The 24,955-nt window shown below is 49.1% G+C and overlaps 3 protein-coding genes across 3 annotated transcripts in view; 1 reads left to right on the top strand and 2 right to left on the bottom strand.

Annotated features, from left to right (window-relative positions):
• Positions 1-9,655, bottom strand: part of CTSW (cathepsin W) — a 30,132-nt gene extending 20,477 nt beyond the window's left edge. The window contains exons 1-2 of the mRNA XM_028710349.2: positions 9,438-9,655; positions 7,587-7,698 (exon numbers count right to left, since the gene is read on the bottom strand). The gene's annotated coding sequence lies outside the window, so the exon portion shown is untranslated. The remainder of the gene's footprint in view (positions 1-7,586; positions 7,699-9,437) is intronic.
• LOC114586661 (uncharacterized) lies at positions 1,956-12,528 on the top strand. Its single transcript, XM_028710351.2, has 5 exons — positions 1,956-2,663; positions 6,556-6,713; positions 8,510-8,584; positions 9,861-10,024; positions 10,944-12,528. Exons 1-5 carry the CDS (start codon positions 2,533-2,535, stop codon positions 11,055-11,057), a joined length of 642 nt encoding a protein of 213 aa, XP_028566184.1. The 5' UTR covers positions 1,956-2,532; the 3' UTR covers positions 11,058-12,528.
• A 1,579-nt stretch (positions 12,529-14,107) lies between these two features.
• LOC114586691 (transmembrane emp24 domain-containing protein 10-like) lies at positions 14,108-22,319 on the bottom strand. The gene is made up of 5 exons (XM_028710403.2): positions 21,801-22,319; positions 21,198-21,318; positions 17,483-17,556; positions 16,449-16,575; positions 14,108-14,679 (listed from the first exon to the last, which is right to left on the bottom strand). Exons 1-5 carry the CDS (start codon positions 21,990-21,992, stop codon positions 14,558-14,560), a joined length of 636 nt encoding a protein of 211 aa, XP_028566236.1. The 5' UTR covers positions 21,993-22,319; the 3' UTR covers positions 14,108-14,557.
• Between the last annotated feature and the right edge of the window lie 2,636 nt (positions 22,320-24,955).

Consider the following 24,955-nt stretch of genomic DNA (forward strand, 5'->3'; position numbering starts at 1 on the left):
ATTGATGGGGTTATAGCAGCCAGGGCTGCCTCTAGGTCTGAAGGCGTCTCATCAAGGTGGTCAGGATGTGCTGTGGCCTCACGGAAAGTTAAAAGTGGTGGGCTTTACAAAAGCAATGAAATAATCTTTTTATTGAAAACTGGAGTACTTTCATCATGCACTGAAACTGCAAAACACTTTTTTAAAGGTGCAACACACACACACACACACAATATGATAATGCAATAAATTTTCCTTTTCTGGAAATAAAAAGAAAACGACGATGAGCCAGGTATGAATTATGTAATTCATTCAGTCAGAACTGAAGATAAATAGTGTTGGATTGTCTCCGTTTTAAAGTAATCTGCAAACACTAAACAACTTCTCCATAAATATTTACATCAGATTTAAGATTTGACTCTTATACGCAAATTGAAAAAGCTTCCCCCCCACCCCACTAATGAATAAATAAATAACAAAAATGATTGTAATAAACTTCTTTTTTCTAAGTGAGTCTTTCTTCATTTTTCGTAATCTTACATTTACGACAACGTCCCAGAGTGATTCTATTTAGTGGTCTCTGGTGCATTGTGGGAAATTTAAAGTGATGGGCAGAGTCAGAACATTCCCTTTTGCAGAGGACAGTCCTCTTTCTGAAGGCTCTGAACCCTCTTGTGAAGGGCTGTGCAGTCCAATGGTTGTAGCCATTGTTAAAGGTAAAGGTACCCCTGCCCATACGGGCCAGTCTTGCCAGACTCTGGGGTTGTGCGCCCATCTCACTTAAGAGGCCGGGGGCCAGCGCTGTCCGAAGACACTTCCGGGGTCACGTGGCCAGCGTGACATCGCTGCTCTGGCGAGCCAGAGCCGCACACGGAAACACCGTTTACCTTCCCGCTAGTAAGCGGTCCCTATTTATCTACTTGCACCCGGGGGTGCTTTCGAACTGCTAGGTTGGCAGGCGCTGGGACCGAGCAACGGGAGCGCACCCCGCCGCGGGGATTCGAACCGCCGACCTTTTGATCGGCAAGTCCTAGGCGCTGAGGTTTTACCCACAGCGCCACCCGCGTCCCATGTAGCCATTGTTAGTCCTGCTCAATAGACCCATCAAGCAGTAACAACTGGGGCAGGGGTCTGCAACCTTTAAGACAAAAAGAGCCACTTGGACCCGTTTCCGAAGAAAAAAAACCTGGGAGCCGCAAAACCATTGCGACATTTAAAACAAATATATCTCCGGAGCCGCAATCTGACAGAAGGCGGGAAGGTGACGTCGGAACGGTGCATGACTAACGCACGCACCGCCCCCATGCGACGTCACAGCCAGTACAGCGCCCGCCACAGTGGGGAGTGTTGGGGCGCACAATGCGCCTCCTCCCCTCGCTAGTATCCGCCCCGGAGCTGCGGCAAAGGTGTAAAAGAGCCACATGCGGCTCCGGAGCCGCGGGTTGCAGACCCCTGAACTGGGGGAAGGAAAAGGCATTGGGTTTTTTGCCTGCCTGCCTGCCTGACAGCCAGCCCTCCTTACTCCCTTATTCTGCCTCTGTGTAGGAGCTACAGCTTTTTGAGGTGGGAGCAGAGGCATGTACCCCAGAAATAGGCCGTCTACGCAGAACCTCAGAGCTCGCTGGCCTTCGCACTGCCTTGCTTCCTGCCCACATCCTCAGTGACAGCAGCTGAAGCAAGGCTGGTGGAAGACATTTGGCCCCTGAGGTGAACCACAAAATGGCACCCCTTTTCTTTCAGGGAAAAAGGGGTGAATGAAGGTGTCAAAGGAACCTTATCTGACAGCTGAACTGTCAATCAAAGGCCGTGGCAGGAGTGGAGAAGAGGCCTGCTCTGAATCACGATGGGTGGAGGCATAGCCCAGGAGACACCCCCAGCGGACAGCCAGCCCCTAAGGGTAGCAGGAGGCCTATGTTCTTAGGTTCATTAATGCAGCGAAACACAATCTTGCCTCTGAAACACCCAGGCTGAGGTGAAATACAAGGTTTTTAAGCCGCCACCATGGAATCCAACAGGTCCAGTGCAGCAGAAATGTTCTCCCACACAGCCCCCATTGAAAGGAATGGGACCTGCACCAGGTGCAGATGTTTGGTTTTTGTTATTTTTTAAAAGCACTCTGCTTATGCCCAGAAGTTCCTTTGCCCACCCTTCCAGAACTGAGTTGGGCTATTTCAAGCATGTTCTTCTGACGCTGAATCTCAGCTCCTGGTTTTAATTCCCCCGCCCCACACGAGGTAGGGTTTTTTTGTGGGAGGGCGAATGCTGGGACACGGCCCCCAGAAGCTGGCGCGTGATGCTGCCTCTCCAATTCCTCTGAGGGAAGGCACAAGCCTGCCTGTGAAAAATGCCAAGGTCACGGCAGTGTTGGGGGAGAGGCAGATAAAAGTGGGTTCTCACAGTCCCTCTGCTTCCATCCTTGCTCTGCCCAAGCCAGTTTCGCCCGCCTAGTCTAGCTGGCATTCTTGGCCAGGCTAGGCTACCCTGCACCCCCGCTGTTCTCTCCCCCCTGGCTTTGCCCGCCTGGCTTGGCGTGGCACCCTCCTGGCGTGCGCCATGTTCCACCTGGTGCTTGTGAGTGGGTTGCTGACAGGGATGTCGTCGTGGGGGTCCTTCGCCCTCCTCCGGGAGTCCAGCCTTGATGAAGAACAGCCGCTCGAGTCGTCTGTCGTTACCCTCAATGAGAGGTAAGCAGCTGGCCAGATCCTTTTGTGCTTGCAATTTGGGAATACTATCTGGTGCGGTGGCTGGACCTGAGGCTCTGATTTAATACCTGAGGCTCCCTGGGTGGCTTGGGGTCAGGCCTCCTCTCTAGCTAGGCTCCCCCCCGCCCCCCCAGCCTAGCGTACCTAGCAAGTTTGTTGTGATGATTAAAATGGGTGTTGGGGGGGGAGTGTTGTGTGTTGTCTTGAAGGAAATGCGGGGTGTGGGGCTGGTCCGTTGGGATGTGATGACAGGTGGGAAGAGGGTTGTTATTTAGGGTAACGAAGAAGACTGTGTGATCAGGGGAGTAGGGAAAGTTTGCATGCAGATGGTCCCAGGGTTGAGATCCTGTTGAGCGTCTTAGCATCTGCTTTCATTGCAGAAGCTCCTAGGTTCAGTCATTTCCCCCCTTCAGTCTTGCACCTCTCCCGGTATGGCTGGGGGAGACCCCTTGCTGCCAGCCTGCCAACGGCCTGACTCAGTACGGTGCAGCTTCGTACGTTCCCCTATGCGGAAAAGTTACAGGGAACACGGCAGAGATTTTTGAAATGATGCGTACTGCAGAGAATGTGGAAACAGAGATACTTTGCTGGCAGTTGTTACTCTTCCCACAACCAGCTTGGCAGAGGTTTCAGAACAGACAGAACCCATGCTTCCATTGCACCTGGTTAACTTGCAGACCTCTCTGCCACAATTCATGTCACCGGTGGCTGCCTTTTAATAATAATAATGGAAATTAATTAGACAACTTCTTGAGGACCATAGATGAGTCTTAGACATCCTGGCTAAATTGATCTCCCATGGTCAGGGGCAAGCTATCCTAGGATATTGCCAGCTGCTGGGGATGAACATCAGGGAATGGCCATTGCCTTCGTAACATGCTTGTTAGGGTCCCAAAGGCTGGCCAGTGGTGGGAGCAGGATCCTGGACTAGACAGCCCTTTTGTCTGATCCAGCACAAGCTTGTGCAGCATTTCCCCACAGGTGTTTACTTGGAAGCAAACTCTGCCACGTTTGAAAGGGGCTTACAAAGTTTGCAAAGGATTTGCAGCTGCAGTCTTTTAAAGTGCAGTCCTAACTGTGCCTACTCAGAAGTAAGCCCTACCGAATGCAATGGGAACACAGCAAGCTCCCTTAGATTGAGTCAGGCCACTGGTCCAACACACGAATTGGCAGCTCTCCAGGGTTTCAAGGCAGGGGACATTGCAAGCCGTACAGGGAGATGTCCGGCACGACTGATTCTGGGCTTTTCTGCATGCAAAGCAGATGCTCTACCAGTGAGCCACAGCCCTTCCCCAGTGGGGCTGGCACCTATAGGAAAGGGAGGTGAGGATTAATATTAATAATAATTTTATTATTTTTACCCCGCCCATCTGGCTGGGCTTCCCCAGCCACTTTGGGCAGCTTCCAGCACATCTAAAAGCATAATAAAAGAGTTCTGGGTCTTTCCCCTTGCTGTTGCTACAGCCAACAAAAACAGACCAATCCCACATGTATTCCTCAGTAGTAAGCCCCAATGAGTTCAATGGGACTTCCTCCCAGGTGAGCAGGCATATAGGACTGTGTCCGAAAAGGGCTCTCGTTGGGAGGAATCAATTCAAACTTATCCCTGCCGCTTTCTGCTAGCTCAGCTTGCTTCAATGCAGACCAACTAGTCCAGTCCTTGTGGGACAGCCGGCATGGTTGCCTTGCTATAAACCACCTTGTGGATTGTGCAAAAGGTAGAATATCTATCACCTAGACAGAGGATCATTGTTAGGAAAGAAATCTCAGCCAGTCAGTGTAGGCAGTATTGAGTTTGGTGGACCAAGGACATGCTTCCTGCTTTTCTCCTGTGAGCACAGTAACAATTTTAAGGGACGTTAAAGCAACCATGGCCATGCTGGTCAGCAGCACCAGCTTGGCGGGAAAGACAATTGCCTGTACTGTTTGAAAGGAGGAGGATTATTTCGGCTAAATGTTAGGGGGAAATGTCTTAACCATAAGTACTCTTTGACAGTGGAACAGGCGTCCTCCTTGGGAGGTGGTATGCTGTTCTTTGCTGGAGAGGCTGGGCACAGGCTGTCAGGGATGCTGTCATAGAATTGTAGAGTTGAAAGGGACCCCTGGGGGCCATCTAGTCCAACCCCCTGCAATGGAGGGATCTCACCCATGACAGATGGCCACTCAACCTCCGCTTTAAAACCTTCAAGGAAGGAGTAGCTAGTTAACTAGTCAGCCCCCCTGAACTCCAGGTGTTTGCTTGGGTGGCTTTGCCCCTGAATCGCTCCCCAATATTAATTCGGGGAAGGCTCCAGGTTCTCCTGCCTGAAACCTTGGAGAGCTGCTGCCAGCCAGTGTTGACAATATTGAGCTGGATGGACCAGTCGCCTGACTCAGTAGAGGGCAACTCCCTCTATACCTGTGTCACTTTTGGCTGTTTCGATGTCACTCAGGCTATTAGAAATCCAGGAGTCCCTTCCAGATCCGAAATGGCCTCCTTAGCCTGTTCTGCTTCATTAAAATTAAAATTATTAAAATAAATTATTAAAATTAAATTAATTTGGCTGAGGAGGATTGTGTAGCTAAATTTGAAGGTGGAGAACTGTGTTGCAGAGAGAGGACAGAAAAGGCCACCCGAAATTTGTTGTAGTCATACCTCTGTGTGGTGCCAGGAGCTGAGCTAAAACAGAGAGGAGGCTCATTCTGGAGGACAGAGTTGTGGTGGAAGGGAAAGCACAATCCTTTTAGAAAGGGATGTATTCAGCAGGTTATCTGAGTAACAATAGGCATTGGAAACAATGGATGTTTCTCTCGGTTTGTTTAGGCTCCTGCTTGTTCAGTGAACTGGATGCCAGTTTCCCAGCCAGCTTTTGCTCCTCCGTTTTGTTATAGCAGCTTTATTGGCAGATATTAAAGGGGGAATGCATCCCCTGCTAATCCCTTGCCCGTCAAGCTGCTGTTAAAAGCAGAAGAGCAGGGAGGGCTATATTTTTTTGTTGTTGTTGGCAACCTCAGAAGAGATTGCTCCTGTGCCTATGGGACGGATGAGTCTGCCCCATTTTGTCTCAGCTTCTCATTTTTCTAATCTTCAGTTTGCAACATTTCTCCAGCAGTTTGCAATTTATTGAAAAATTCCTCATAAAAACAGCCAGCTTTTACTGCACATTTCTCCTAATATACAAATCTCTGCAAGCAATTTGTTCTAAAATCAGTGCAGCTTTGTATACCATTTTCACCAAGATGTGTGCATTTTGCTGCACACTTTCCCCTAATACAGTTTTGTGCAATTTTGTTGTTGTTGGAGAACTGTTGGACTAGGGCCTGGGAGACCAGAGTTTGAATCCCAGCCCAGCTATGAAGCTCACTGGGTGACTGTGAGCTAATCACTGCCTCTCACCCTAACCTACCTCACAGGGATGTTGTGAAGATAAAAGGAGCTTTTTGGAGGAAAGAAGGTGTCGTAAGCTTTGTTTCACATATTGTTTCAGGAAACCCAAATTAGATAGGCTCCTGCGATAATGCAAACTGAACCTTATTTCTCCCAAATTCATACCTGTGCCTTTTTGCACAAGCTACCTCTCCTGCAAGGGTGAGAGACGTTTCCCCCACTAATGAAACCCATGCTGTGCTTGTGTGGTTTTGAAAGCTCAAACAGAAGTGGCATTGCAACAGCAGAAGGACATATGAAGCTGCCTCCTATCAACTCAGACCATTGGGCCATCTAGCTCAGTAATGTCCACACTGGCTGGCAGCATCTCTCCCTAGCTGGAGATGCCATCGGGGGTTGAACCCGGCGCCTTCTGCATGCAAAGCATGTGATCTGCCCTTCCCCAAGCGACATTGGCAAGCTGTAGAACCTGTAGCTGATCTCTGCCTGTTCTGTCTCCTCCGGCAGCTGCAGGGAGCGGGCCCTCCAGGAAGTGGGCTCTGCCACGCTCCGGTTGCTCCGGTTGGACAGCCCCCCCAGGATCGCAGCTGGCACAAGGAGGCAGGCGCATGAAGCTTGGGAAATGATGGAACTGCCGGATCTGTCCAGTGGGGGGCAGCATTTCAGTGAGTCTTCATTCCCACCCCACTTCTGCATCCCTCACCTTGACCTGCCCACTTATCCCAACCCCAAGGCAGGGGTTTGATCGGCACTGGGTCTTGGCTCCAGGATCTGCTTTCAACGCCAAGGCTACCCTGAAATATCAGTTCCCTAAAGCATGTACAAGGGACGCGGGTGGCGCTGTGGCTTAAACCACAGAGCCTAGGACTTGCCCATCAGAAGGTCGGCGGTTTGAATCCCTGCGACGGGGTGAGCTCCCGTTGCTCGGTCCCTGCTCCTGCCAACCTAGCAGTTCGAAAGCACGTCAAAGTGCAAGTAGATAAATAGGTGCCGCTCCGGTGGGAAGGTAAACAGCGTTTCCGTGCGCTGCTCTGGTTCGCCAGAAGTGGCTTAGTCATGCTGGTCACATGACCGGAAGCTGTACACCGGCTCCCTCGGCCAATAAAGCGAGATGAGCGCTGCAACCCCAGAGTTGGCCACGACTGGACCTAATGGTCGGGGGTCCCTTTACCCTTTACCTTTAAAGCATGTACAGAGTGTCTTTTCCTTCACCACTTACCACTGATAGTGAGGGGCTTATGGGTCAGAAAGCACAGCTTCTGAAATTACTTAAGCCTCTGCATAAACTCACCTAACAATAATCTTCCTTTTCCTTTTGCCTCACCAAGTACCGCTAATTAAACTGAGATAAAAGTTGCTGCTACTTTTTTTTTTTTAAAGCCCTGTTTTTATGGCTGTCTGAGCAGCTCAACAGACAGAAATGTAGCATGTGAAGTTTTTTCTAGCATGCGGGGGGAAAGGTCCATCTTTTCAATTTGGCAGACATTTTTACTGAGATCGACAGGAGCAAACAGCTCAGTCTGAAAAGCTCAACATACCTAGTGTTGATGCGTAGGAAGCTTGGAGATGTGGATTCAAATTCCTCCCTCTGCCAAGGAATTGCTGTGAGATGTTGGGCCAAATGCTCACTTTCAGCCTTGGTAGTCCCATCTGTGGAATGGGGAGAGTTACCAAAACTGGGGGACATTTGTTGAGACCAGCAACTGTTACACACCTGCTGGTAATCCCAAATTAATATCACTTCCACACTGCTCCTCACATTATTTTGATCTAGATTAGTAGGAATACCTCCCATCAAGGGGAAAATCACAACTTTGTTAGGCTTCCTTACACTCCACTACAAACTTTCCCCCAATTTTTCTATTTTCTTTTTATTCCTTATCTCCAGGGGGTATTCCTACTAATCTAGATCAAAATAATGTGAGGAGTTCAGATCCCGTCATGTGCTGCAATAAATCTATGCTTTCTTTTTTTCTTTTTTTTATTATAAAGTATAATATTGCTTTTTATTTTGAATCAATATAGTGCGGGCCAGCATAATCTTTTAAGTGCTTTGGGTCTCTAAAAGGTCTTAATTTGGCCCTGGGAGGGACATATACAGCCTGCAACCTCAACCTTGGAAATGAGGTGACTTTATGTCTGCAGAATCAAGCCTAATGTTTGTATCCGTTTTAGGTTCCTTATCTCCCCAAAGCCCACTTCACCCCAAAATCCTTTCTGTAACATCTTTGGCTGGGGAAGAGTTCCAAGAAACCCATAATAATAATGATAATAATTTTTATTTATACCCTGCCCTCCCCAGCCAAGGCCGGGCTCAGGGCGGCTAACAAGCAATAATAAAAACAAGTTGAATGAATACAACTTAAAAACCTTGCCACTATTTTGTGGCCTTTTCCTTAGTCCTAATAATAAAGGAAGTGCCTTTCGAATTTCATTCTTCTCCCACCTGTTCCCCAAACAGATCTTTCGTCCAATGAGACACTGCTGGTCCGAAGAGAAAGCTGCACCCAAATTTCCCACCATGTCACGTTGGAAGGTAATGCTAAGCCAGGGGTGGGGAGCCTTTTCTTAAGGGCTGCATTCCCTTCTAGACAACCTTCCAGGAGCCACTGGCCAGTGCAGTGGCGTAGCGTGGGGGGTGCAGGGGGGGGCCGGCCGCACCGGGCGCAACATCTGGGGTTAGGGCAAATCCACAGGTTAGGGGGCGCAAATTACTTGCCTTGCCCCGGGTGCTGACAACCCACGCTATGCCACTGGGCCAGTGGTTGGCAGTGCCAGAGGGAAAAGTGGCAAGGGGGGGGCATCAAAGCTTCATTTGCACACCCACCTTTCTCTATCCTCCCACCAGGCAAGCAAAGGGGCATTATTGGGGCTGAAGATAATCAGGGATGATTTCCCTCCGTCGGAAGGGAAGATCCCAGGTCTCCCAGGGTTTCAGAGGCAAAAGTGGAAGGTGCACACCCTGCAACATTTCTCCAGTGAAAATAGGGACGTCCTAAGTAAAAGTGGGACATTCTAGGATAAAATCAGAAACCTGGATGGCTTCTGCAAACCTGGGACTGTCCCTGGAAAATAGGGACACTTGCCGAGAGCAATATAGCATCAACTTTGGGGGGCCCAGCCCCCTCAAATATTTTATGGGGGGAGACAAAAGGGACTTTGGTCCGTAAGGGTTGGTTCCTATGCCTGAAAGCTACCTTCAGACCTGAGATTGCCCATCCTGGCTGGATAGTGGAGCCGTTTAATTAAAAGCCAAGGAAACGAGGCACTTTTAAGAACCGACCTGAAAGAACAAAAATATTGACAGTCTCCTCAGGTTCCGGTTTACTAATGCTAATAAATGTTAATGCACTCTACTCTGAAGCATTCCAGCAATTTTCGACTCTTACCTCCATTTTCTCAAGAGTATTACCCACAATGCACTTGTGGCAGCCATGTTTTCCACTTAAACTGTGGTGCCCCCTTGAGGGGTGAACTGCATGATACACTCAGATACCCAAACACAAAACAAATGCAGATTTGGAGAGGGGTCTAGAATGTAGAAATGGCAAGAGGGAGGGTTCTCTCACCTAACCCTTTTGTTTCAGCCTCAGGTGTAGGGGATCTGTCAGGCACTACAACTCCCATCGCCCAATGGCCATTAGCCATGCTGCTGGGGGCTACTGGGAGTTGGAATCCTGCAAAAGTTCCCCTCCCCTAATCCAGGGGTTTCATGGAGGAGAATGACCCCCTGTCTGCACTGCAGCTTCCTGCCCCACCACCTTTCCTGTATCTTCACCCACCTTTTCCTTCTGGACTTCCTACTCCCCCAGATCTTGGCTGGCAAAGCTGGGTGCTGCACCCGGTGTCCTTCGTCTTCACCCAGTGCCTTGGGTGCCGCTGCCGACGAAAGGACAAGGCCCCTCCGCTGGCCCTTTGGATTCAAGACTGCGGACTTGAGCAGCCGAGCCGTCGGCCCGATGGGCAAGCCAAGCAGGTACAGAGCACCTCTCAGAGAGCCGTATGAAATTAGGCCGAGGAACCACAGTTTGCGCACCTCCTGAGCTAACCCTGTACAGTCTGCTCTGACCGGCAGTGCCTGTCCAGAGTCTAGGGCAGAGAAGGGCCCATCTTTCCCAGCACCTGCTCCCAGAGATGCAGGGATTGAAGGTGTGACCTTCTGGGCTGCCAAACAAGGGAATCTGCTCCTGACTAAGTATGGGCCCCTCCTCTGGGACATCGGAAGCTGTGGGGGTATCGCTGGTGACCTAAACATTTCAGGGCACAATTCTGCAACATGCCAATTTATATCTAATGATGCAGATTTAGGTCAGATTTCAGAGCAAGGGCGGGGAGCGACCTCTGGCTCTTGCTGTCAAGATGCCAAGTGATGGATCTGGCCTTGATCACGGGCAGAGAAGTCTTTTCTGAGATGGATGAGATCCTTTTAATCAGCAATTATAGGGATGACCCTGGCGAGCTTCTGCTTGCAAAGCAGGGGTTAATTCCCACTGCGCTATAGTCCCTCCCCAGGGAACCTAAGAAGGTGCCTTATTCCCGTTCAGGCTATTTGTCTACATAACTCAGTATTGCCCACTCGGACTGGCAGCAGCTCCTTAGGGTCCTTGCTGTTCTCTTCCTGGCTGGGCCTTTTTAAGGGCTCCCTCTTGTGTTCTTGTCTTCCGGAGAGCGAAACAAGGCTAGGGTTGGCCCTCCTGTTATCTTTGGATGGTAAGTGAATAAATTGTACCCAGGAAGCTGCTTTCTACTAAGCCAGATCCCTCTAGCACAGTTTTGCCTACACTGACTGGCAGCAGCTCTTCAGGGTTTCAGACCAGGGTCTCTCCCAGCCCTGCCTGGAGATGCCATCAAGGACTGAACCTGAGCCCTTCCTCCTGCTGCTTCTCTCTCAACAGAGACACTGCTGCCAGACCCGCCGGGCACCGATGCCCTTCGTGTTCCTCAAAGAGGACGGCTCGTTGGTCATTCGAGCAATCCGCCTGGAACGAGACTGCCACTGCCGCCCCTGAGGCTTTGCCCCCATCCTGGCTGGCGTGGAAGGCGCCCCACGCCGAGGGGGACGGGAATTTGTAACGGAGGACTGCTGGAGCATCAACAGAGGACGCCCCCAATTGGCAGTTGTCAGTGTTGGGGCAGAGCAGTGGAAGAACCTTTCTCCCACAAGGGACATTAATGGGGTGAGAAGGGAGTCCGTTTCTCTTCATGCTTGGTTGCTACAGAGGAATCCTCTGATCCAAATGGAATCGGAGAATACTATCCCCTTCACAAGTTGCTGGGACTTCAACTTTCCATTATCCCTCACTGCTGGCCATGCTGTCCAGAGATGATGGGATTTGGAGTCCCAACAATTTCTGGAGGGCCACCGGTTCCTCATCCTGGAAACAAAAGATAACCTTCAACTGATTTTGCTGTTGAAGGTCACCAAAGAATTGTGATATATATATATATATATACACCATTACAAAACTACAACCCAAAGGCAGCGTCTCTGGGGGATAAGTTACTTCATCACCGAGTGAAGTTTGTACCTCCGTAGCTCATGAAAGGACCTCCATGGTGGTGGCTCCCTGGCATTGGAATGACTTCCTTCTTGAGATCCAGCTAGTGTTTGGGCACCAGCTGAAAACTTACCTCTTTAGCCAGGCTTTTTATGACATGGGTTCTTGATGTATTAAGCCACTGACTTTTGTAGTAAGGAGGGTAAGTTGTCATACTGCTTGATTTCATATTAATATTTGTTTGTTTACTGGAATTGTTGTACTGTTAAGTTTCATTTTATATTTGATATACCCTGATTCAGGATCGTTTGCGTGTTGAAGGACAGGGTGAAAATGAATCTCTTTTGAGTTGTACCTTACAATGAGCTTGCCCATTATTTGGCCCTTGCAAGTCCTATGGCTTCCCTAGTCTGGTGCCCTCTCAGATGTTTTGGACTACAATTCCCATCAGCTCAAACCAACATAGCCAGTGCAGGGAGTTGTAGTCCCACAGCATCCGATAGGAAAGGGCTGCCGTTAACACTACAACTAGATCTGCATACAAGTACCATCTCCATGCCATCGGAAACATCTTCTGTTGGTTTTTGCAGATCAAGCTGCTGATAAATGCACAGGAGCAGGTCAGGCTGTTTTTCTTTTTGATAAGTTGGCAACCCTGTCATATAAGCATGGTTGACACCCATAGAATAGAATGTTAACGTTGGAAGGGGCCTCAAAAAAGTCATTTAGTTCAATAAGAAGAATGAGATTGACAGCAGTTAGAAAAACTCATCCCTGGTATGTGAGTGAAGGAAACTCCTCTGAGTTGTGACAGTTAAAACAGGCAAGGAATTAAGTTTAATTTTTCGTTATGGACATGGCCACAAAGTCAATGGCTGCAGTTCTGGCAAGGGCACAGGGTGAAGGGGGCAAATTTTGTATCTTATCCGTATAAAGAAATGCATGCAGATTTAACACTAAAAATGTATTGACTATTTTAATACAACCTTGCTGCGAATTTGTCGTCTTTTTATGTTCCAGAAGAGAGGGCGAGTTAGGCTGACAAGGCAGTAATATGTGCATAAAGTTGCAACAGGAAGTGGGAGACGCAAGCAAATTTTGCTCTAACCCATTTGAGGGACAGGACCTGGTGCGTCGGAACCTGTTTTTAAGGCGAACACTTTTAACTCCTGTAATTAAGAAGCAGCGAGGGCTTCTGAACATGTGCAGAGAGCCCTTCCCAGCCTCCTGAGTTATGGCAGACTTCAGCCAACATGCTTCTTAGAAACTGCAGCCCTACACTTGCTTAGCTGGTGGGAAGCTGTGCTGAGCAGAGAAGGACTCGCGTGCACAAATTCCATGGCTTCTGATGGGATTGTTAAAAACACATGCTTCGAAATTCTCTCCTCGAAGTGAGGGAGATCTAAGGTGCTTGCTTTGGTGTGGCCTAATCTGAAAACTCAAAAACTGGAGATGTTCCCAAACTCCCTTTAAATATGGAGGTTCCATTTTTATAACACCAGGTAGTCACTGATAGTACTATCAACCACCACAGATTTCTCAAATCATCCTCAGGGATGGGGCCAAATTCAGTCTTCCTGGCCTCCCTGTCTCACAGGACATACCCTACCATACCCATCACCGTCCCTCCTCTGTACCCTCAAGTGCTTGACTGAAAGAGATCCTCAATTTGCAATAATGCCCCTAGATTCCCTGGAAGGAGAGAGATCAGTGTGTGTGCAGGTCCCCTCTGTCGTTCCTGCAGCTGAAAGGTAACCTACAAAGAGTTGCCTCTACTGCTTTTCCCTCTGGCCACACAAGCCACAGAAGGGTGTCCACAATAACACACTCCCCACCCAAAGTCTAATCCATGGGTAGGTAAACCAAGGCCCAGGGGCCGAATCTGGCCCAATCGCCTTCTAAATCCGGCCCGCAGACAGTCCGGGAATCAGCGTATTTTTAAATGAGTAGAATGTGTCCTTTTATTTAAAATGCATTTCTGGGTTATTTGTGAGGCATAGGAATTCGTTCATCCCCCCCCCCAAAAAAAAGTCTGGCCCCCCACAAGGTCTGAGGGACAGTGGACCGGCCCCCTGCTGAAAAAGTTTGCTGACCCCTCATCCTTTACACTGCGCATCTTCCTCCAGCGATGCGGAAGACTGAGAGCCACCATTCATGCCAGCCTGGTGAGTGCTGCTGCTTTTTCAAAGGTTTCCAGAGTATTTACAGGCTTTATAGATGTTGTTCCCCACTATTTGCAATTTTACATACAGACATGCTACCTGGGAAACTTAAGCTCTGCGTAACCGGGGTGACACCTGTAAATTGTCTGTGGCCTGTGCTATTTTTCTAGAGAAAGAGGTGCTGGAACCCACCTGAGAGGTGCCAGAACTGAGTTCCTGTGAGTTCCATATGAAAAAAGCCGTCTTTATGGCCTTTATCCAGTCTACCAAAATCCACACATCATAGACCCTGTAGAATACCTTTTTCCTGACTCCAGATGAGGCAAGGAGAGGCAAGACCCTCCTGCATTGTTTGCCATAACTCTCCCCTCACCCACCCACCAAAACAGAAGCAATATCTAGGAACCAAAATTTATTACTTCCAAAGTATTACACTCAGCAGTTGGGACTTAAATTACCTAGTCTAATTAAAACACCCGCCCCACCACATCCCCAGCACCACCACCATGCAGAGCAAACAAGCACCACGGTCGGTTTGGGAGGAACAGCAAATGGTTTTCTAATCTGCTCCCCAGAATCCATGCCTTGTCTGATGAGCGGCTCCATTCCTGGCTAGCAAAGAGATCCAGTCCAGTTGTCAGGTTCCACTGAGAGTCCTGGTCACAAGGAAATCCCGGGGGGAAATAATGCAGTCACCTTCGGAGTGGAATAATTCAGCAGAGAGAGATTGAGCATGGTTCACACCTAACAGGTTGTAGGCTAGATCCATGGCAAAACTAGGCAGGGGAGTCCAGTAGAGGGGGGCCGCCCACTTCTTGCCTCTCCCCCTGTGCCCAAACCGGAGCTCAATCACTCGATGAGTTTCTTGGCTTTAAAGAATCGTCTGAGGTAGAAGACCTGCCATGTGGCCAGACCCACAAGGCAGAGCATGGAGAAAATGCTGAAGTAGAAGACCCGAGCGCTGGTGGATTCTGCAAAGAGAGAAAGACAAGGCCAAGTGGCAGATCCAGCTCCGAGCTCCTAGGGTGGAGCGGTGGTTAAGATCTGGGAGACCAGAGTTCGAATCCCCACTCAGCCACAACGCTGATTTCAGGCCAGTCACAGTCTCTCAGCCTAACCCGCCTCACAGGGTTGTTGCTGGAATAAACAGGGGAGGGGAAAAGAACTACCGTATTTTTCGCTCCATAAGACGCCCCTAGTTTTTAGAGGGGGAAAGCAATAAAAAAATACCGGTATTCTGCACAGAGCATGTAAGTGGCTCTCGCTTTTCTTGCTTTAAACCCTTCCGTCCCTCCTCCCGCTTCGCTGAGAAACCAGCAGAGCAAGCTGCACAGCTCTCACTGAAGTCAGCAGAGCAACAGCGATGGCTGTGCAGCACCTCTTCTGCTGGCTTCCCAGCAAAGCGGGATGAGGGACGAAAGGGAGCCCTTACAAGGGACCACTGAGCAGAGCCTCGCAGTGGCTCTTGCTGGGTTTCTGGGAGGTGTGGGAAGGGACAGAGGGCAGCCCGTCAGTCCCACCTCCCGGAAAAGCCCCCAAGAGCCACACACATGCTTTGCACGGCTCTTTAAAAGGAGCGCTGAGCAGAGCCTGTATGCATCCCAGATGCGAATGAAGGCAGGAGGCTCTGCTCAGCGTTCCCTTTAAAGAGCCGCGCAGAGCATGTGTGCGGCACCTGGGGGCTTTTCCCCGAGGGAGAAGGGCAGCCTGTCAGTCCCTTCCCCCACCTCCCGGAAAAGCCCCCAAGAGCTGTGCTCCCTTTAAAGAGTCGTGCAGAGCGTGTGTGCGGCTTTTGGGGGCTTTTCCCCGAGGAGGGAGAAGGGTCCGATGGGCTGCCCTTCTCCCTCCTCGGGGAAAAGCCCCCAGGAGCCGCACACACGCTCCGTGCAGCTCTTTAAAGGGAGTGCTGAGCAGAGCCTCCTGCCTTCATTAGCTCCGTAAGACGCACACACATTCCCCCTTACTTTTTAGGAGGGGAAAAAGTGTGTCTTATGGAGCGAAAAATGTGATATGTTTGTACGCCACTCATTACCTCCTCAGAGGAACGGCAGGATAATAAATGCAACAAATAACTTTAGTACCTTCTAATATTTTATTGTTCGGCTTCATTTTAGGGAGAGGCCTTGCTCTACATACAGAAGGTCCCCACCACTGCCAAAATATATATTTTTTATGACTTTGTGGCAGGTAACGAGGGAAAGCTTCTCTTTGTAAGACTGTCACACCAGTGTAGACAGGGCAGGGAGTAGCTCTTGATACCCAAGGAGGCCTGAGTTCAAATCCCTGCAAAAGTTTAATGGCTGACCTTGGGCCAGTCACCAGTCATAGCCCAACCCTGCCTTGGAGGGTTGTTGTGAGGTAGCCTCCACCAAGATTCTTTGGACTGCAACTCCCAGCAGCTCCCACCATCCCCAACCATTGGCCAGGTGGCTGGGAACATAGGATGTTGGAGGCCTCAAGGCTGATTGACACCATTAACAGCCAAACGAAGGCCAGAGAAGAGAGAACAAACAACAGAGCAGGCACAGCCAACATGGTGCCCTCCAGACGTCAGTGGACTACAACTCCCAGCATCCTTAGTATGGCCAGTGGTAAGGAATGATGGGAGTTGTAGTCCAGCAACGTTCTGGAGGCCACCAGATGGTGAGAGCCAGAGACGAGGCCCGCACTGCAGCCTTTCTTGGCTCCAGCGAATGACAGGGGGCAAGATCTCCAGCCGCCATGCTTTCGCGCCACTCACCATTGGTATCGCGCATCTCCTCCTCGCGTTGTTTCATGAAGGCAAAGTCTTTGACGATGGATTCGGAAAGGTCCTCAAGCCGACGAAGGTCCACCTCCAAGGGCTTGAGTTTCTCAGCCTTCGCAATCTGTGGGGAAAGGGGAGGACAGGCTGAGCCAAAGGCCAGCACAATGCCACAAGGAGAGCTGGGGCCACAGAGGGAGTGGAGATGGCCACCAACTCGGGAAACCCTTGGAAAACCCTTAAAAAAACCAGCAGCACTCACCAGACAGGCATGAACGGCCGCAAATCTGCCAAACTCCACCGCAACTGCTCTCTCCGAAGCTCCTTGCTCAAACTCCCTACTCTCCACAGGTCTCAACGGTCGGTGCAAAGGCTTCTGGGATTGCTAGGTGCTGTTTTCGCACCTTTCTGGGCTCATTTTTAAAGTCATTCCGGGTTCAACATGCTGTGTGTGTGTGTGTGTGTGTGGTCGCGCATCAACTGGACACGTGTAAATGAGGTGTGGCCCGTATATAAACGGTTCAAATAGAAGAAACTGAAGAAGACCTTTGCTGGATGAGGTCCTTCTAGCCCAGCATCCTGTTCTCACAGAGGCCAAACAGAGGCACTAAAGGACCTGACCCCTATAACATCCTCCCCGCCTGTGATTTCCAACAACTGGCATGCAGAGCCCCACTGCCTCCCACAGTGGGGCAATGTGTTTGGTTGGCCGTTGTGAGAACAAGGTGCTCAACCACTTGGGTCTTTGGTCTGATCCAGCTGCAGGGATCTTCTGGCGATCTCAGGGAGGTTCTGCAGGCTCACCCCCACAGCTCAAAGCACTTCTGGGGTGGGATGAATCTTGAGCTTTTCACAGGCTCCCCGTCCTGAGACAATCAAGCCACTTTTACGGGGAATGCAGGAAACGTTTGCACACAGATTTACCTGCTGCATCTAGTCCACATTATGGGGGAACTGGCACAAACTCCCCCCCCCCCCCCCGGAGGACTCCCTGCCATATTTATTCAGAGCAGACTAAGTGCTGCACTTACGTCCTCGTAATTCCGTGCCTCCACACCGTGCTTGATATTGAGGGTGATCAGTTGGTCAGGGACCCGGAAATTCCCTGGAAAGAAAGAACCTGGGATTAGGGGTGAGGGGAATGAAGAGAAGGTAGGCATAGATTGAGAGGACAAGGTTAGGATTAAGGCAATAATGATGTTCAGCAGATGTCCCACAACCAGGCACTCGCCATTTGTTCCAAACTTATGGCTTGGTTTAGGCAAATTATAGTCCATCACACCCGGCTGGAAAAGGCTGCCCTGCAGAAGGATTTCTAAAAACCACAACACAGGCCTATTTGGACATATGGACTGTTTTTATAGATCTATATGTTTAAATGAAGTGAGAGCTGGACCATAAAGAAGGCTGATCGCCGAAGAATTGATGCTTTTGAATTATGGTGCTGGAGAAGACTCTTGAGAGTCCCATGGACGGCAAGAAGATCAAATGCATCCATTCTTAAGGAAATCAGACCTGAGTGCTCACTGGAAGGACAGATCGTGAAGCTGAGGCTCCAGTACTTTGGCCACCTCATGAGAAGAGAAGACTCCCTGGAGAAGACACTGATGCTGGGAAAGATGGAGGGCACAAGGAGAAGGGGGCGACAGAGGACGAGATGGTTGGATAGCGTTTTTGAGGTTACCAGCATGAGTTTGACCAAACTGCGGGAGGTAGTGGAGGACAGAGGTGCCTGGCGTGCTCTGGTCCATGGGGTCACGAAGAGTCGGACACGACTAAACGACTAAACAACAACAACAACAACATGTTTAAATGAAGACCAATATATTTTTCCCGTTAATGTCATCTGGCAATGTTGAGGTTTTATTTTTTATTTTTCCCTTTCCTTTTGTTCTATTTGCAAAATAAAATAAAAATGAAAACTTTTTAAAAAATAGGTTTTTTTAAGTTTGCGGCGTAGCAGCTTCCTGTGTATATTTAAAACAGCTTGCTTTACTGGACTAAATAGAAGCATTTCTGGTTTGAAAAACATGGCGGCCAGTGCCTTCCAAACTCCCTTAGCTCAGGAAGGGTTCCTTCTCGCCCAAGATCACTATGATCCTTATAATGATTAAGTCATCCTAAAATCAATCACATGGGCAACAGGACCACCTTTCTAAGCACCATCAACTGATCTGCTGCAAACCCCACATTCAGCAGATAGCTCCATCTTTTACCTGCCCAGCACTTGACACCATACATCCAGGTCTGGGCAACCTTTTTGGTGCCAAGGGCCAGATCCTTATCTTTTTTTTAAAAAAAAAAAGATTTTTATTAAAGTTTTCAAAGTATTACAAAAAGAAAAAAAGAAAAAGAAAAAATACAAAATAAAAACAGTTAAAAACAATTCAATCTTTTCGTGTCTTATCTTTCATTCGCTTGTTCCCCAGACCTCCTCACACCTCCCTTTTTTGTATCCAGTTCAATTGGTTGGTTCAACAAATCCTTTCCCTCTTTATTTTTATCCTAATCTTTAATCTTAATATATTATAACTTTAAATTATCCCCTGTTAACAGTCCATTTTTACACATCTTTATAACATTACTGCTAAAAACCACTTAGCTTCAATCCAACATCGTTCTAACATTCATTAATTTTGCAATATTTCTGTAAATAATCTTTAAATTTCTTCCAATCTTCTTCCACCGACTCTTCTCCCTGGTCTCGGATTCTGCCGGTCCTTATCAGAGCCAAATCTGACAGGTGGGAGAGGTCATCCATCCTACGACTGACTAGTAGGTGGGATCGTCCACAAGTCAACACCTTTTCCACTTTGATTTTAAAGTGGGAGAGGTTCACAAAGGCTTTTGGAAGATTCTTCCTCCACCCTTCTGAGACTGAAATTATATTGTGCTTCTCCGGCAAGTAACGCCCCACCACTGACGGGAGAAGTGTGTGAACTGCTTCAAGCAGCACTTGGGAGAAGGCAGATCCCAAAACAGGACTGAAGGTTGCCTTGAAGCTCTTCTCAGAAGCCCTGCTTCTTCTCCCTCACCCAACTGCTGCCGCTTGTCTGTTCACAGGAGCTGAGCTTTGGAGAAGGCCTTAATCTCCACCGATCATCCGATGAACAGAGATTGCGGTGCAATCCTATTCCCTCCTTAGTGCAGGGCACACAGCCACTGCAGGATTAAACCTTGTCCTCCTGCTCATCAGCTGATGGGAGGATGGGCATAGCTTGGGGGGGGGGAGGCCTGGTTGGTCAAACTGGATCCACTGGTGGGCCAAGGCTGGCCAGAGGGCCCGACATTCCCCAGCGGTCATATCTGATGTCAGGTGTCAAGCAAGTGGGCATGGCTTCAACCAAACTGCCTCATAGGCTATAGGCCACAGGTTCACTGCTGCTGTTCTGGAAAATTCTGCTGGTTAGGAAGCAATCTCTGGTTTTTTCATTCATTCAAGGCCTACCCAGAAAAGGTGTTTGCAATGTTGTGATTAGATGTCATGCAGACTGGCCTCAAGGGGCCCTGCTTCTGGGTCAGCTCTGCATCCAGTAACCGTCTCTTTTTAGACTTTGTTTTTTCCCAGTTGTGAAGCCCTAGAAATCTAGGCCAGGCCCTACAATCAATGAATGGATTGTGTGGGTTTGGTAATTAGTCAAGTGTGAGAGGTTAACGCACTGCAACCAGCTGCACAGAGAGGTTGCCAAAAATCATGATTTTTATAGAGACATCATTTCCATTCTTTGAATAATAATAGTAATAGTAGTAGTAATAATAATAATAATAATAATTATTATTATTATTATTATTATTATTATTATTATTATTACCCACCTTTCACCAACCATCAGGTCCCAGGGCAGGTTACAACAATTAAAATATACAGTTAAAACTTGAATAAATGAGTTCCCAAGTTCAGACCTCTCAGCAAAAAGAAATCAGTTTTTAAAAAGATCTTGTAAGATAATGTCTCTTGCAAATTTATGGTGCTGCAGTTCTGGCAGGTGGGGAAGAAAAGTTAATGAAGAAATCTTCCATTACTGTATGGGATTACAGCTATTATAGCTGTTTTGTTTTATTCAAGCAATGTTATTTGAATAAGGATTATGGTTTTGGTTTTTTTAAAAAATGGAACGGTTCTGTGGAAATCTGCACCTGGTTTCAGTCAATATGGGACAAAAGGCAAGCCCGTGTTAGAATTAATTAATGCCTCTCAGCAAAGAATGTAAACATGGTTTATTTTGCAGAGGTAAATAATCTTGTAAATAAGTCTTTAACAAAAAGCCGCTAGCTTGCTGGGGGCTGGCAGAAGATGGTCACTCTGGCCTGCCTCTCTCACCTACTCACTGCATGGAATTATTTCTTACCTAGGGCTGCAGCTCAGTGGTGGAGCATCTGCCTTATGAGCAGAAAGTCCCAGGTTCAAATCCTGTCAGGTAGGGCTGGGAAAGGCTCCCTGCCTGAAAAGCCACTGACAATCAGTGGTCTGACTCTGTTCGGGATAGTGCTTAAAGGCAAATCTGAGACAAAGGGATGGAAAAAGGGGCGTGAGTTTGGGAGAAAATCTCATTGTGAGCCACCCACTTTTCCAGTCCGCTGTGAAACATGAAAATTATTCTAGAATGCTTCAAGAAGACGTGCCTCTGAGCATGTAGGGTGCTTCCCTTCCTCACTGTGCAGGCACATCAAAAACAAACCCAAATTTGGGATTAGAGGCTACTTTTTGAAACTTAAACCCGCCTGCAGAATCCATCGCCCCCATACCTGGCTGGCCATGACTCTCAAAGCAAATCTCATAGATCTCATAGTCGTCTGTGGTGAAGGCAAATTTTCCTTTCTTGGCATCATCTCTGGAGTACAAGAGGTGGCCAGAGGAGTCCGTAACCTGCAAGGAGAAAGGGCCAACTGCCAGCGTCAACTCTAGCAGAGACAACGGGTATCTGGGCATGCGCAAAATGCAAAACAAAAGATTGACAACAAAGAGTCTCACAGCACTTGCAAAGCCTTAACATCCACACCACACATTTAAACACCACTTTTAACAGTGGTGGTTTCCTCCTGGGAATGGTAGTTTGTTAAAAGGGGGCTCAGAGTTGTCAAGAGACCCCCCCCCAGCACATTTAACAAACAACAGTTCCCATAATTCTTTGGAGGATGCCATGATTACTAAAGTGATGCAACAGTGGTTTAAAAATGTACAGTGTGCATTCATTGCTGCATGAAGAAGCTTTGGTGGTCTAGAATGAACTTTGTGGTTGCAGCTGCACCACAAAGTACTATTTAGGTATTTTTGTGAGCCGGGGTGGGGGGAGTGTTTGTCAGCAGAAGAAATGAGGTGGGGAGATCAAAGCACAACATGCTCCTCACCCGCAAGTCTGTCCTGATCCCCGGTGCGGTGGCTTCCGAGACCACGAATTCCCCGGTGACCATCACATCTCGGTGAAGCTCCTCTTTCAGACACTTGCGCGTCTGCGGCGGAAGCTGGAAGGACAGTCCCTGGCAGCCGCCTGCAGAAAAGGCCAGCAAGGCCAAGGGACCCAGGAGTCCGGGCACCCACATCGCGGTTAAGAACCAGACAAGAGTGCAAAAAATAAAAAGGTGGGGTGGAGGGGCGGGGAGAGACTGATTCCCTGAATCCTGATTTGCTGTATGCCTTCAACCGAGCTGGATCCTTGGAGGTTCAAATCCCTTCCCCCTTGGCTGGACCCGGGTTGGTCCTTTCACACGATACCGCCTTCCCCCGGCCCCCCCAACCCCAGTATTGCCTCTCTGGTGTCGAACCCCAGTTGGCTACCCCCCTGCCCGCTTGCCCCGTAGGCTCGATCTCGGATCCCCCAGCCTTCGGGGCTCCCTCCGATTCTGCCCTCCCCCTCTGGCCGCGGCCGCTTCCGACGTGGCGCTCTCCTACGAGTCCGCTCCGCTTGGGGGCGGGGCTTGGGGCGGAAGAGGCCACGCCCCGCTCCAAGCAGGCGGCGTGAAAATGGTCCCGGGGGCGCGCGACATTTGTCCCGCCGTGAGCAAAGCGCAGGCTGCATTTGTTTTGCAGAGTTTGGCATGAGCCGTTACGCTGGATCAGGCCAGAGGGGGCTCCACCTTGTGCAGCATCCTGTTCTTAACAGGGGTCCAAAAACAGATGGCAAGCGCTTACCAGGGAGTAAGCCTCCTTGAACGCAGGGGGACTTACTTCCAAGTGAACCTGCCTAGAATTGCATCGTTTGAACTTCATAACTTTAGATCGCAATCCCTTAGACTCGGCTACTAGGGAGTTAAATCCCATGGGATCTTATTTATGGGATTTACCTCTGAGCAAACACGTTGTTACTGTCCTGTGCCTGCAACAGCGCTGCAATTTTCACCGCCCTGCAAAGGGTTAATTTAAAGATGCACAGCCCGCGTGCTTGGTTGCTTGCTTAGGCGGCCCCTTGTGTTCAGGGGTCTTGCTTCCAGAAAAGTGTGTGTAGGGCCGATCGTAGAATTGCAGAGTTGGAAAGGGCCAAGAGGGTCATCTAGTCCAACCCTCTGCAATGCAACCCCCTTACTTGCAGAAGTAAGCCCCACTGAATTCAATGCAGGTAAGTTTTGCGTGTTGGGTTGTAGCCATAGTCGGCCAACTTCACAACAACCCTGAAAAGCAGTTCACTTAAAATGTACGCCCCGATCCTACGCCTGTTTAAAGGTAAAGGTAAAGGTACCCCTGCCCATACGGGCCAGTCTTGCCAGACTCTAGGGTTGTGCGCTCATCTCACTCTATAGGCCGGGAGCCAGCGCTGTCCGCAGACACTTCCGGGTCACGTGGCCAGCGTGACAAGCTGCATCTGGCGAGCCAGCGCAGCACACGGAACGCCGTTTACCTTCCCGCCAGAGCGGTCCCTATTTATCTACTTGCACCCGGGGGTGCTTTCGAACTGCTAGGTTGGCAGGCGCTGGGACCGAACGACGGGAGCGCACCCCAACACGGGGATTCGAACCGCCGACCATGTGATCAGCAAGTCCTAGGCACTGAGGTTTTACCCACAGCGCCACCCGCGTCCCGCTACGCCTGTTTACTTGGCAGCAAATCCCGTATTTAACTCCTAGTAATCGCGCACAGGACTGCAGCCTTAATTGATGCGCATTAGAAGTACCCGAAAGTACCCGAAGTTCATCATCCGCACCACTAGTGAACGTGCGAATAACCAGGCGAGTGTGCTCCTTTGCTCAGCATTTATTCCAGTACAGAAAAGATGCGCCTGTTTAAACACACCCAACGTGTGTCGGCCACCTTAGCGTGTAAGTGAGAAATTGGGAGTCAGTGACGGGAAAGTGTGACTGGACGGGTCTGAGAGTGTTCCTCATTCAACAGCGGGAGGGAAACCGTGTCAACATCCGTTTCTTAAGAACACTACAATTCCCAGGGTTCTTTGAGAGAAGCCATGCTTCTTTTGAGGTCAGCGCCGCTTCCTGTGTCCAATAACTCTGCACATCAAGGTAGTATTTTGACTTTGCTCAGCAGTGGTTAGGAAACAGGACTGGTAGGTTTTGTGGATCATGAACATGCTCCCTGTGAGGAAGGGCGTTGGTGAGGACAAAAGGAACTCTGCAGAAACCCAGAGGCACTCTCACCATTTTAATTATTGTTGCTAAAAGTCAGAAGATGCTTTTAACTGAAACGGAACCCCTGCTGTATAACCTGGCGACCAGTGTCCTAGGTTCAGACAAAACAAATCCACACTGAAAATTATAACACACTTATCTTCAAAGATCTGTTACAGATCTCTTAGAAAGATATTTAGCTGAAAATTAAATAGCACCAGCTGTCCCAGACATAGAATTTGTCTTTTTCCATATGTTTTCTAAAAGGGCAATTAAGCCCATGGATGTCCAGAAATGGGTTTTTGTATGAACTTGTGTGCCCCTAAACAGCTGAGGTCTCTGTCTTCTTAATAGGTGCTCTTTGTGCTGATCTGTCAATGAGTGTTCCCCCATTTTGCTGACACCCCTGAGTTGCAATCATCAGGAAGTATCCTGCCGTTTATTTTGGATGACAATGAAAACTTCATTAAAAATAAGTAAATAAAGGGGCATTTGGAGGAGAGGGTGGTGGGCTTAATAGAGACCAGGGAGCGACTTTGGGATAATGGGGCACTATGACTCGCTTCTCTTTGCCCCATTTTCCTCAGTGCCAGTGGGTGGGCTTGGCTTGGGGAGAGGAAGGAGAGAAGGAATTGGCGGGTGCCGGTCCTGGCACCAAAACTTGGGTGACTCAGGGTGTGAGGAATGATGGATTTCAGGTGCCAAGTAGATGAGAAACCACAACTGGGGCAGTGACTCATTAACAGCCGCCTGATGGCCAAGGAGGTAGGAAGGGGGGGAATTGACATTATGGGTTTGGTCCTGGCACTCCTGCTCCCTTAGTGGCAGCCTGTCTGGGAGAAATCCAACAGGTGCTGCTTTCTCAATAGCTGTGATACTGGTCTGAAGAAACCTGCATCTGTTGACCCCCCCCCCCCTTTCTGGCGGCATTTTGCCAGAAAACAAGACGG

The sequence above is a fragment of the Podarcis muralis genome, chromosome 16 (assembly GCF_964188315.1).
Source record: "Podarcis muralis chromosome 16, rPodMur119.hap1.1, whole genome shotgun sequence".
NCBI classification, from domain to species: Eukaryota; Metazoa; Chordata; class Lepidosauria; order Squamata; family Lacertidae; genus Podarcis; species Podarcis muralis.